This window comes from Mustelus asterias, chromosome 12, assembly GCF_964213995.1.
Source record: "Mustelus asterias chromosome 12, sMusAst1.hap1.1, whole genome shotgun sequence".
NCBI lineage: Eukaryota > Metazoa > Chordata > Chondrichthyes > Carcharhiniformes > Triakidae > Mustelus > Mustelus asterias.
This window is the reverse complement of record NC_135812.1, coordinates 11,933,480-11,946,224: the sequence shown is the minus strand read 5'-3', so window position 1 is coordinate 11,946,224 and position 12,745 is coordinate 11,933,480. Positions and strand designations below refer to the sequence as shown.

Here is a 12,745-nt window from a genome sequence, read left to right as displayed (position 1 = left end):
GACTAGAACAGCAATGCGTTCAAATCCCATCGTGGCAGGTGGGGATTTAAAATATAGTTAGTGATCAATCTTGAATTGAAATTCAGAAGTTAACAGGCGGCACACGGTAGCACAGTGGTTAGCACTGCTGCCTCACAGCGTCAGGGACCCGGGTTCGATTCCGGCCTCAGGTCACTGTCTGTGTGGAGTTTGCATGTTCTCCCCGTGTCTGTGTGGGTTTCTTCCGGGTGCTCCGGTTCCCTCCCATAGTTCAAAGATGTGTGGGTTAGGTTGATTGCTAAATTGCCCCTTAGTGTTAGGGGATTAGCAGGGTAAATATGTGGGGTTATGGGAATAGGGCCTGAGTGGAATTGTGGTCAGACTTGATGGGCCAAATGGCCTCCTTCTGCACTGTAGGGATTCTATGATTAGTGACAACAATAGTGACTCTGAAACCTCTGGTTGTCATAAAAACCCATCTGGTTCACGAATATCTTTACTGTGACTCCAGACCCACAGCAGTGTGGTTGGCTCTTAACTGCCCTCTGAAATGACGCAACAAGTAGCTCTGTAATGGGCGATATCCCCCGGGGGATTTCATAGAACCTTGTAAAATTCTAACAGAGGGTAGATTGAGAAAGAATGTTCCTGATGGTGGGGGAGTCCAGGACCAGGGGGTCACAGTTTGAGGATAAGGGACTGGGATGAGGAGAAATTTCTTCTCCCAGAGGGTGGTGAATGTGTGGAATTCATGACCACAGAAAGTAGTCGAAGCCAAAATATTGTGTGATTTCAAGAAGAAATTAGATATAGCTCTTGTGGCTAAAGGGATCAAGGGATATGGGAGGAAGGCGGGATCAGGATATTGAATTTGATGATCAGCCATGATCATAATGAATGGCAGAGCAAGCTCGAAGGGTCTGCTCCTGCTTCTAGTTTCTATGTTTCCAAATGCTGGCTCGTCCACAGATACCTATTTCCTGTGAATTAATAGAAATAAAATTGAATTCAGTTTGTTCATGTATGGGCGGCATGGTGGCACAGTGGTTAACACTGCTGCCCCCCAGCGCCAGGGATCTGGGTTCAATTCCGGCCTCGGGTCACTGTCTGTGTGGAGTCTGCACGTTCTCCCCGTGTCTCCCCGGGTGCTCCGGTTTCCTCCCACACTCCAAAGATGTGCGGGTTAGGTGGATTGGCCATGCTAAATTAACCCCTAGTGTCAGGGTGATTAGTTAGGGTAAATACGTGGGGTTACAGGGATAGATAGGGCCTGGGTGGGATTGTGGTCGGTGCAGGCTGGATGGGCCGAATGGCCTCTTTCTGCACTGTAGGCATTCTATGATGTGTAAACAGAAGGATTACACTCAAGCTGTTTGCAGTGAGAGTCCTGAACAAGTGACCAGAGTTAAAAAATTTAGGCGTGATGGAATAAAAATAAAGCACTGTCTCTGTACCGAGTTATTTTTAAAATTCATTCTGAGGAAGTGTGCATCACTGACAGGAATGGAATCCTGCACCGCTCTGAAAGGTGGCGTTCAACCTTCTTTTTAAACCCTCGAGGGCCAATCTTCTTAGAGGGTGTTGCAACTGAATGGCTTCAAAGGCCTTGAGCGGACAAGTCAGTCTATTGCCGGAATCCTAATGCCGTTCACACAGGCGGGATTTTACGATGCATGGATTTCCCGGTAACGAGAGGTGCGTACAACGAGAAACCCCTGATGCGCGATTAATCCACTCAGGAGGCTAGATCGTACCCGGGTATAAAGGCTTTTATTCGCAACAAGAATAGAGCACACTGCTTAACAATACTATCTCAGACTAAGGGCCACTAGGAAGTGGCAGTGACCTTTATACTCCTACAAGAAGGCGGAGCCAAACGGAGTGTACCACAGAACAATGCTAACAGGTGGAACACCCCAACCCTAACCCCAACAGTAACAAGAGTAACATATGTACAAGTACCCATAGTGGTAACCATCTATGGTTCACCACAACCCCGTTGACAACGGGGGGACTGTAAGATCCCGCCGCCAGCAAGTGGCGTACCGTCTCCCACCACCACGGAGAGGGAGAAAATTCCCACCTTCTGTTTCTGTGGGACTGGAGTTACACATTGGCCGCACAAAGGAAGCTGTGTCATTCGAGCAGCAACACACACAGCTTCTCCACCACTTTCACTGATGGCTATCTTTCATTTTTTTTAAAAATTAACTACAATCACATTCTCAAACTACCATAGTGGGACTTGGACCGTACATTTCCTGTGTCGTTATAATAATGGAATAAAAGGGATGAAGGCAGCATGAATAATTCAACAAATAATTAATGGATGTGTAATTGGTTGAGTGACAGGAAACGGAGAGCTAGTGGTGAATGGCTGACAAGAGGGAGTTATTTAGTGGGATTCCCCAGGGGTCAGTGTGAGGGCCCCCACATTTCAGGACATTTATCAATGACTTGGACCTTGGTGTAAGGGGCACAATTTCAAAATCTATGCATAACATAACACTTGAAATGTTGTGAGTCGTGGGCAGGGTGGTGATAAACTTCAAGAGGTGGACAAGTGGCAGATTAAATTTAATACGGGGGAAGTGATTCATTTTGGTATGAAGAATGAGTAGAGGCAATATGACAGCGCAGGTTACAATTCGAAAAGTGGTGCTAGGGAAGAGGGGCATAGGGTATATCATAGAATCCCTACAGTACAAAAGGAGGCCATTCGGCCCATTGAGTCTGCACCGACAACAATCCCACCCAGGCCCTATCCCCCGTCACCCCACATATTTACCCCACTAATCCCTCTAACCTACACATCCCGGGACACTAAGGATCAATTTAGCATGGCCAATCCACCTAACCCACACATCTTTGGACATATTTTCAAATCATTGAAGATATCAGAGTGAGTTGAGGAAGTGGTTAACAAAGCAATGCAGGATCACAGGCTTTATAAATAGGGGCATAAAGTGTGGGGGGGGAAAAACAATGAAGTTACGAAGAGCCTATAGACAGCAATGGTTTGGCCTTAACTGAAGTATTGTCATAGAGTCATAGGGGTTTATAGCATGGAAACAGGCCCTTTGGCCAACTTTGGTCCATGCCGCCCTTTTCTTTTTTAAACATTAAGCTAGTCCCAATTGCCCGCATTTGGCCCATATCCCTCTATACCCATCTCACCCATGTAACTGTCTAAATGCTTTTTAAAAGACAAAATTGTACCTGCCTCTACTACTACCTCTGGCAGCTTGTTCCAGGCACTCACCACCCTCTGTGTGAAAAAATTGCCCCTCTGGACCCTTTTCTATCTCTCCCCTCTCACCTTAAACCTATGCACTCCAGTTTTAGACTCCCCTACCTTTGGGAAAAGATATTGACTATCCAGCTGATCTACGCCCCTCATTTTATAGACCTCTACAAGATCACCCCAAAGTCTCCTGCGCTCCAGGGAAAAGAGTCCCAGTCTATCCAGCTTCACCTTCAAGTCCTGTTTAGCAACCTAGTAAATCTTTTCTGCACTCTTTCTAGCTTAATGATATCCTTTCTATCATAGGGTGACCAGAACTATACACAGTATTCCAAGTGTGGCCGTACCAATGTCTTGTACAACTTCAACAAAACGTCCCAATCCTGTATTCAATATTCTGACCAATGAAACCAAGCATGCCGAATGTCTTCTTCACCATTCTGTCCACCTGTGACTCCACTTTCAAGGAGCTATGAACATGTGCCCCTAGATCTCTTTGTTCTAAAGCTCTCCCCAATGCCCTACCATTAACTGAGTGAGTCCTGCCCTGGTTCAATCTACCAAAATGGATCACCTCGCATTTTGCTAAATTAAACTCCAGTTCTGGGCACTCACTTTAGGAAGGAGGAGAAGGTATTAAAGAGAGTGCAGGAAAGATCCATGAGAACGGTTCCAGGCATGAGAAACTTCAATTACATAGTTACATTGCAGAAACTGGATTTTTCTCCTCAGAGAAAATAAGATGTGGAGGAGACTCGATAGAGATATTCAAAATCTTGAGAGGCCTGGACAGAGTAATTAAGAGAAACTGTTCCCATGGGCGGAAGGGTCGAGAACAAATTGATACCAATTTAAGGAAATTGGCTACAGAAGCAATGTTGACACCTGGAAGATCTTTTTTGTGCAGAGAATGGTTAGGATCTGAAATGCACTGGCTGCAAGTGTGGGGGAGGAAAGATTCAATTAAGGCCTTAAAAACACTGGATAATTAGCTGAGGACAAAATGTTTGCAGGCGACGGGCCAAAGGCAGGGGAGTGTGACTAGGTGAGTCGCTCTAACAGAGAGCTAGCAGCAACACAATGGGCTGATTGTTTGCAGCTGGCTCTCTGGTAGGGGCCATTCTGCAATTCACACAATCACAGTATCACAAAGTGCAGAAGTGACCCTTTGGCCCATCGAGTCTGCACCAACACATGAGAAACACTTGACCTACCTACCTATCTAATCCCATTTACCAACGCTTGGCCCATAGCCCTGAATGTTATGATGTGCCAAGTGCTCATTCAGGTACTTTTAAAAGGACGTGAGGCAACCTGCTTCCATCACCCTCCCAGGCAGCGCATTCCAGACCATCACCACCCTCTGGGTAAAAAGGTTTTTCCCCTAAACCTCCTGCCCCTCACCTTGAATCTATGTCACCTGGTGACTGATCTTTCAACTAAAGGGAACAGCTGCTCCTTATCCACTCTGTCCATGTCCCTCATAATCTTGTGCACCTCAATCAGGTCGCCCCTCAGTCTTCTCTGCTCCAACGAAAGCAAACCAAGCCTATCCAACCTCTCTTCATAACTTGAATATCGTCTTCACCCCCTCCAGTGCAATCACATCCTTCTGATAATGTGGCGACCAGAACTGCACACATTACTCCAGTTGTGGCCTCACCAAAGTTCTATACAACTCCAACATGACTTCCTTGCTTTTGTAATCTATGCCTCGATTGATAAAGAAAGTATCCCATATGCCTTTTTCACCACTCCACCAACATGTCCTTCTGCCTTCAGGGATCTATGGACAACATGCCAAGGTCCCTTTGTTCCTCAGAACTTCATAATGTCATGCCATTCATTGAATACTTCCTTGTCAAATTACTCCTTCCAAAGTGTATCATCTCACACATTTCAGGGTTCAATTCCATCTGCCACCTATCTGCCCATTTGACCATCCCATCTACCAAAGACATTCAACCTCACTATTAACCATCTGGTCAATCTTTGTGTCATCCGCAAACTTATTAATCCCACTCCCCACAAAATCATTTATGTTATGAATATAAATGACGAACAATAGGGGACTCAGCACAGTTCTCTGTGGTATGCCACTGGACACAGGCTTCCAGTGACTAAAGCAGCCTTCTGTCATCAACCTCGGTCTCCTACAACTAAGTCAATTTTCAATCCACCTTATCAAATCACCCTGTATCCCATGTGAATTTGCCTTCTTTCTAAGTCTTACATGTGGCACCTTATCAAAAGCTTTGCTGAAATCCATATAAACTACATCAACTGCATTACCCTCATCTACACACATGGTCACCTCCTCAAAAAATTCAATCAAATTTGTTAGGCATGACCTCCTTCTGACAAAACCATGCTGACTATCCCTGATCAAACATTGTCTCTCCAGGTGGAGATAGATTCTCTCCTGCAGAGTTTTCTCCAGTAGTTTCCCTATCACTAGCGTGATACTCACTGGTCTGTAGTTCCCTGGCTTATCTCTACAACCCTTCTGAAATAGCGGAACCACATTAGCTGTTTTCCAGTTGCCTGGCACCAACCCGTGGTCAGAGAGAAATTGAAAATTTGGGTCAGAGCCCCTGCAATCTCTTCCCTTGCCTCCCACAGCAGCCTAGGGCACAATTCATCCGGACCTGGAGATTTGTCCACTTTTAATCCTGCCAACACCTCCAATAGCTTGTCCTTCCCTGTGTCAATTTGCTCCAGAACCTCACAGTCTCTCTCCCCAAGTTCCATACCGCCATCCTCATTCTCTTGGCCTCTGGCCTATTCGTGCACTAAAAGTGGTGTCCCGATCTCGGGAGAGCTGGTGTGACCTTCTCTATCAGGCCCACCAGGGTGACAGCATGGGATACGCCTCCAGCATTTTCTTTTACATGAGTGCTGGACAATATGGAGAGAAAAGCCAGCTGGCGAGCTGCATCCCGGTTTCCCTGCCTGATCCAACACTTTAAAAAAAATAGAAAATTTCACCCAATAAATCTGGAATTGAAAGCTCAATACCTCATGACAATTATCAATTGTTGTAAAAACCCATTCGGTTGATTGGCCGTGCTAAATTGCCTCTTAGTGGGTTTTTTTATTCATTCGTGGGACATGGGTGTCGCTGGCTGGCCTAGTTGCTCCTTGAGGAGGTGGTGGTGAGCTGCCTTCTTGAATCGCTGCAGTCCATGTTCTGTGGGTTGACCCACAATGCCGTTAGGGAGGGAATTCCAGGATTTTGACCCAATGACTGCAAAGGAACAGCGATATATTTCCAAGTCAGGATGGTGAGTGACTTGGAGGGGAACTTGCAGGTGGTGGTGTTCCCATGTATCTGCTGCCCTTGTCCTTCTAGATGGAAGTGGTTGTGGTTTGGAAGGTGCTGTCTAAGGATCTTTGGTGAGTTGCTGCAGTGCATCTTGTAGATAGTACACACTGCTGCTACTGAGCGCCAGTGGTGGAGGGAGTGGATGTGTGTATCAGGGGGTTAGTAAGGTAAATAAGTAGGGTTATGGGGATAGGACCTGGGTGGGATTGTGGTCGGTGCAGACTCGATGGGCCAAATGGCCTCCTTCTGCACTGTAGGGATTCTATGTTTCTATCTGCTTCACTAATGTCCTTTAGGGAAGGAAATCCGCCGTCCTTACCCGGTCTGGCCTACAGGTGACTCCAGAGCCACAGCAATGTGGTTGACACTCAACTGCCCTCTGAAATGAACGAACATGCCACTCAGTTCAAGGGCAATTAGGGATGGGCAATAAATGCTGGCCTTGCCCATGTCCCATGAAAGGACAGAAAGAAAATCCAGCTAACGAAACAAATATTCCGGTGAGGTTCTCCGTCCAGTAGCTCAGCTGAAAACTAGCCACCCACAAGGAGGGAAATCGATACAGGAGAGTGGAGCCTGGAGCACAAATCCTGACCCTACAGACGGGAGACAACACTGCATTATTGCAACAAATTGCCCCCTCAGTACCGTGGTCAGCTCTGATTCAAAACAAATTGATCAGTCTGTGTACAAAACCTCAGTAACGGCTGCAGCCGAGTGTTATAGAAACCAGACATTGCAAATAAATTGACAGTTTGGTCTGACACACAGCTGTGCTGTTGAGCGTTACATGACAGTGAGCATCTCCACTACTTTCTGCACAGTATAATCAATGCAATTTGCATTCAAATCAAGCCACAACATCAATTTTGAATGCAAATATCTTGGTCTAGTTATAATTAAAAATTAGTAACAACAGCCAAAATTAATCTTTGATTTCCACTCTGGGATGCCTTTGGGAAAAGCACCAGCTATGCAGATAAGTACAGTAACCACAAGACAGGTTTATAGCCACTAAACCCAGAGCCTTTCTGCTCCATCCGCAGTCTCACTTTTTTTACAGTTACAGGGCGGCAGGGTGACACAGTGGTCGGCACTGCTGCCTCACAGCGCCAGGGACCCGGGTTCGATTCCCGGCTTGGGTCACTGCCTGTGTGGAGTCTGCACGTTCTCCCCATGTCTGCGTGGGTTTCCTCTGGCTGCTTGGGTTTCCTCCCACACTCCAAAAATGTGCGGGTTAGGTGGATTGGCCATGCTAAATTGCCCCTTAATGTTAGGGGGACTAGTTAGGGTAAATGCATGGGGTTATGGGGATAGGGGCTGGATGGGATTGTGGTCGGTGCAGACTCGATGGGCCGAATGGACTCTTTCTGCACTGTAGGATTCTATGATTCTACAGTACACGGAAACTAACGTCCCCTGCTCCTGAGGAATATCACAAACTTAGGGTCTCATCTTAGTAAATGCTGTTGGGCAGTTTTAAGTGGTCTGAGCATCTTATGGTTAAGGGTGTACCTGCACTGACCAACATCTAATGACACAGTCGCATTACCCGGGGGTTTAGCAGTGGCTTCTCCTTGCGTTTGGGGCCAGAATTTTGTGCCTTTCCCAAACGCGTGTTCAATCCCTTCACAACGGCCCAAGGCTGGAATTGAACCCGGGTCCCTGGCGCTGTGAGGCAGCAGTGCCAACCACTGTGCTGCCCCACATAAATGATGGATAGATTGAAGAATAGAGGGCTATGAGGAAAGCGTAAATCTTGCCGGCGAGAATGCGATCTCCGATTTTCGCTGCCTCTCAGCGCCAGGGACCAGGTCAGAGCTCTGACGAAGGGTCATCTAGACTTGAAATGTTGGCTCTATTCTCTCTCCACAGAGGCTGTCAGGCCTGCTGAGATTTTCCAGCATTTTCTGTTTATGTTTCAGATTCCAGCACCCGTGGTATTTTGCTTTTATCTTGGTTCAAAAGAGAAATAGCTAGGACTGCAGGAACACTCACTGCTCTCATCCAAATGCTGCCTTGGGATGTTGATGGCCATCTGAATCACTAACCAAGCTCCTTTCTGCTACTTTATCTGTCTTTATAATTTCACAGATGCCAAAGACACAGAAAGATTCATTACAGCAAACCACTGGTGTGGGGTACAGCGCTTTCAATGTTTAATAATCAGACCTATTTTTCTCGGAGCAGTAGTTGTATCTACTTTAATAAACAGATTAGTAACCCAAAATCAAATCACATTGCTGTCTTTCATATCAGTTTTCACAATCCTGTTCTGCAAACATCATTATTCTTGTAAAGATCTGCGCGCTCAGTAAGTGTGACCAGAACTGCAGCATAACAGGGTGGATGCGATGAAATGATTTCCCACTAAACTGCTACGTAAAAGTCCTTATCAAGAGCAATTTAGTTAAATTAATCTGACATCTCTGGCTGACTGAATCAGGTGGTGCTTTACTCATCTCCCTTAAGGGAAAAATAATGACATCTTTAGATGTCTTATTACACCACTTATTTGCCTGTACAAAAACCCACTTAGCGTCTTATTTTTGGCAATACAGAAACTAGGGGGCAGGAGTAGGCCGTTCAGCCCTTCTTAGAATCCCTACAGTGCAGAAAGAAGCCATTCGGCCCATCGAGTCTGCGCCAACCACAATCCCACCCAGGTCCTATTCCTGTAACCCCATATACTTATCCTGCTAATCCCCCTGACGCTAGGGTCAATTTAGCATGGCCAATCAATCTAACCGGCACATCTTTGGACTGTGGGAGGAAACCGGAGCTCCCGGAGGAAACCCACGCAGACACGGGGAGAATGTGCATACTCCACACAGACAATGCCCTGAGAATGGAATTGAACCCGGATCCCTGGCGTTGTGAGGCAGCAGTGCTAACCACTGTGCCATCCCTTCGAGCCTGCTCCGCCATTCAATATCATGGATGATCCTCTATCTCATTGCCGCTTTCCCCACATTGGATGCCATTAAAATCTAATAATAATCTATCTCTTTCTTAAATACATTCAGTGACTTGGCCTCCACAGCCTCCTGTGGTAGGGAATTCCAAAAGTTCACCATCTATAGAGTGAAGAGGTTTCTCCTCATCTCAGTCCTAAATAGTCTACCCCATAACCTGAGGCTATGTCCCCTGGTTCTAGATTCCCCAACCAGGGAAAGTATCCTCCCTGCATCCAGCCTGACACAGCCCTGTTAGAATTTTATACATTTCAATTAGATCTCCTTTCATCCTACTAAACGCTAGTGAATACAGGCCCAGTCAAACCAATCTCTCCTCATAGGACAGTCCCGCCAACCCCGGTATCAGCCTAGCGAACCTCCGCTGCACTCCCTCTATGACAAGTATACCCTTTCTCAGGTAGGAAGACCAAAACTTTTTTTTTCATTCATTCGTGGGACACGGGTGTCACTGGCTGGCCAGCATTGTATTGCCCATCCCTGGTTGCCCAAGAGCTGAGTTGAGAGTCAACAACATTGGCTGTGGCTCTGGAGTCACATAGAGGCGAGACCAGGTAAGGACGGGCAGATTTCCTTCCCTAAAAGACATTAGTGAACCAGATGGGTTTTTCCGACAATTGACAATGGTTTCATGGTCATCAGTAGATTCTTAATTCCAGATTTTTTTTTAAAATTGAATTCAAATTCCACCATCTGGCGTGGCGGGATTTGAACCCGGGTCCCCAGACATTAGCTGAATTTCTAAGTTAATAGTCTAGCGATAATGCCACTCGGTCATCGTCTCCCCGTAATACTCCAGGTGTGGTCTCACCAAGGCCCTTTATAACTTCACTAAGACATCCCTACTTCTGAGTTCAAATCCTCTTGCAATGAAAGCCAACAAACTATTTGCCTTCCCAATTGCTTGCTGCACCTGCCTCGCCACTTTCATTGACCGGTGTACAAGGACACCCAGATCCCTTTGTACACCCACACTTCCCAAATACATCACCAATTAAATAATACTCGTCTTTTCTGTTTTTCACACTGAAGTGTATAACATTTAGCCGTGTTGTACTGTATCTGCCGTATGTTTGCCCACTCACGCAACGTGTCTAAATCACTTGAGTATTGCTGAAAAAAGAGCTAAACTGTCGAAGTTTTTCATCTTGCACTCATCATGACAGATGCAAGAATGCCAAATTTCAAAGAGAATAATTTATACTGCTTGAGAAAAAAGGGATGCTGATTGGTTGGTAAGTTGGATCTGATTGGTCGAGACTTAACCATGGCAAACGCAACAGGCAGCTATTGCCTCCCAGACTTTTATTTATTCACAAAAGGTGCAATATCTGATCATATCCCTTTTGCCTGTAGGGGACAGGTTCCTGTACATTAATATAAGTAGCTTTGAGCAGGCGCAAGTTTGCCCAATTCCTAGCACACTCGGCATTGTTCAGAAAGTGCTGTCCACTCGTAGAATCACATCTGACATTAGACATTATGTTCAGAGTTTTAAAAGCACTGGTTGGTTGTGTGCAGTCAGTACTCTGCCTATTGTGAACAGCTGAAACGATCATAGTAACCCCAGTGCAGAAGGAGGCCCATTTAGCCTTTACGGACAACAGTCCCACCCAAGCCCTATCCCTGTAACCCACATATTTATCCTGCTAATTCCCCTGACCATAGGGGCAACTTAGCATGGCCAATCAACCCAACCTGCACATCTTTGGACTAAAGGAGGAAACCGGAGGAAACCCATGGAGACATGGGGAGAACGTGCAAACTCCACACAGACAGTGACCCGAGCCAGGAATTGAACCCGGGTCCCTAGTGCTGTGAGGCAGCAGTGCTAACCACTGTGCCACCGTGTCGCGATGTGCTGTTTGACACAAACTAACAGTTGTTGGGAAGTACAGCCTACGTACCTGGCATCACACCGGTATTGAAATTCACGCATCACATTACTCATCTGTGTGGTAGGAATAAAGCCTATTTTTGGCAACATTCTGTTAGTGGAAAACACCACCTATGTTGCCACAGCATGAAATGACTGGCTTCACCCACTGCCCAAATTTTTCAGATACTTTACCCTTCCAGGGTAGTTTGAGGTTGGCTGGGCACTTGTCAAGTCTAAAAATGGTGAATCATCGAATCCCTACAGTGCAGAAGGAGGCCATTTGGCCCATCCAGTCTGCACGTACCACATCCCACCCATGCCCTATTCCCGTAACCCCACACACTTACCCTGCTAATCTCCCTGACTCTAGGGTCAGTGACCAATCAACCTAATCCGCACATCTTTGGAGTGTGGGAGGAAAACGGAGCACCCGGAGAAAAACCCTCGCAGACACGGAGAGAATGTGCAGACTCCACACAGACAGTGGCCCGAGGCCGGAATCGAACCCGGGTCCCTGGCAACGTGAAGCAGCAGTGCTAACCACTGTGCCACCGTGCTGGTGGTCTTAGATCTGTTCATGAGTATATCTGATACACAGCGAACAATATCAGGGAAGCCTTTATCCTGCAGGCTAGCTTTGATGGCGAGATGTGAGAATGCCACCACACTCCTGATTTGTGTCATGCAGACAACAGGATTAATCTGGGGCGTCAGACATCAAGTCCTTCACTGCGGAAAACCCAGCCTCACACCTGTAGACATACAGAAGAAAGGTGTTATTCTAGTGTTCAAATTAAGCACAATTTTCTGGCATGGATGTGAATCTGCATTCATGCAGAAAGAATTAGCTCACAGCTGAACTCTGTACAATTTTCTCTGCTCTTCTGAGCAGCGACTTGGGTGGGTCCGATTCCAGGGCTCTGTTTCGAGGCATTTGCAGCACTCCCAAGCTCCCCTTACATAGGAGGTTCCAAGAGTGAATCTCAACAGCAAGGTATTGAAACCAGTATCTAACGATTAAAGCACAAATGCTCAATGCAATCACATTATACTCCCCAGATTACAATTTTATTATGGAAGCTCCTCTCTCAGTTAAGCAGGTTAATGTGTCCACTCGAGTCAAGGAAGAAGGCACGCAATACAAACATGTTAAATATTTGAAACAAAAACAGAAAACGCTGGAAAGTCTCAGCAGGTCTGACAGCCTCCGTGGAGAGAGGATAGAGCCAGCGTTGAGACTGGATGACCCTTCGTCACAGCTGCTGAGTTTCTCCAGCACTTCCAGCTTTTGTTTCAGATTCCAGCATCTGCAGTATTTTGCCTTTATCATGTTTCGTATTTGT

The 12,745-nt window shown here is 46.3% G+C and overlaps 1 protein-coding gene across 1 annotated transcript in view; it reads right to left on the bottom strand.

Moving 5' to 3' along the window:
- The window catches only part of sgsm2 (small G protein signaling modulator 2), a 225,202-nt gene extending 213,692 nt beyond the window's left edge, over positions 1–11,510 (bottom strand). Inside the window, exon 1 of the mRNA XM_078225915.1 lies at positions 11,431–11,510. Coding sequence (XP_078082041.1) covers positions 11,431–11,510 — 80 coding nt within the window. The remainder of the gene's footprint in view (positions 1–11,430) is intronic.
- Positions 11,511–12,745: the final 1,235 nt, after the last annotated feature.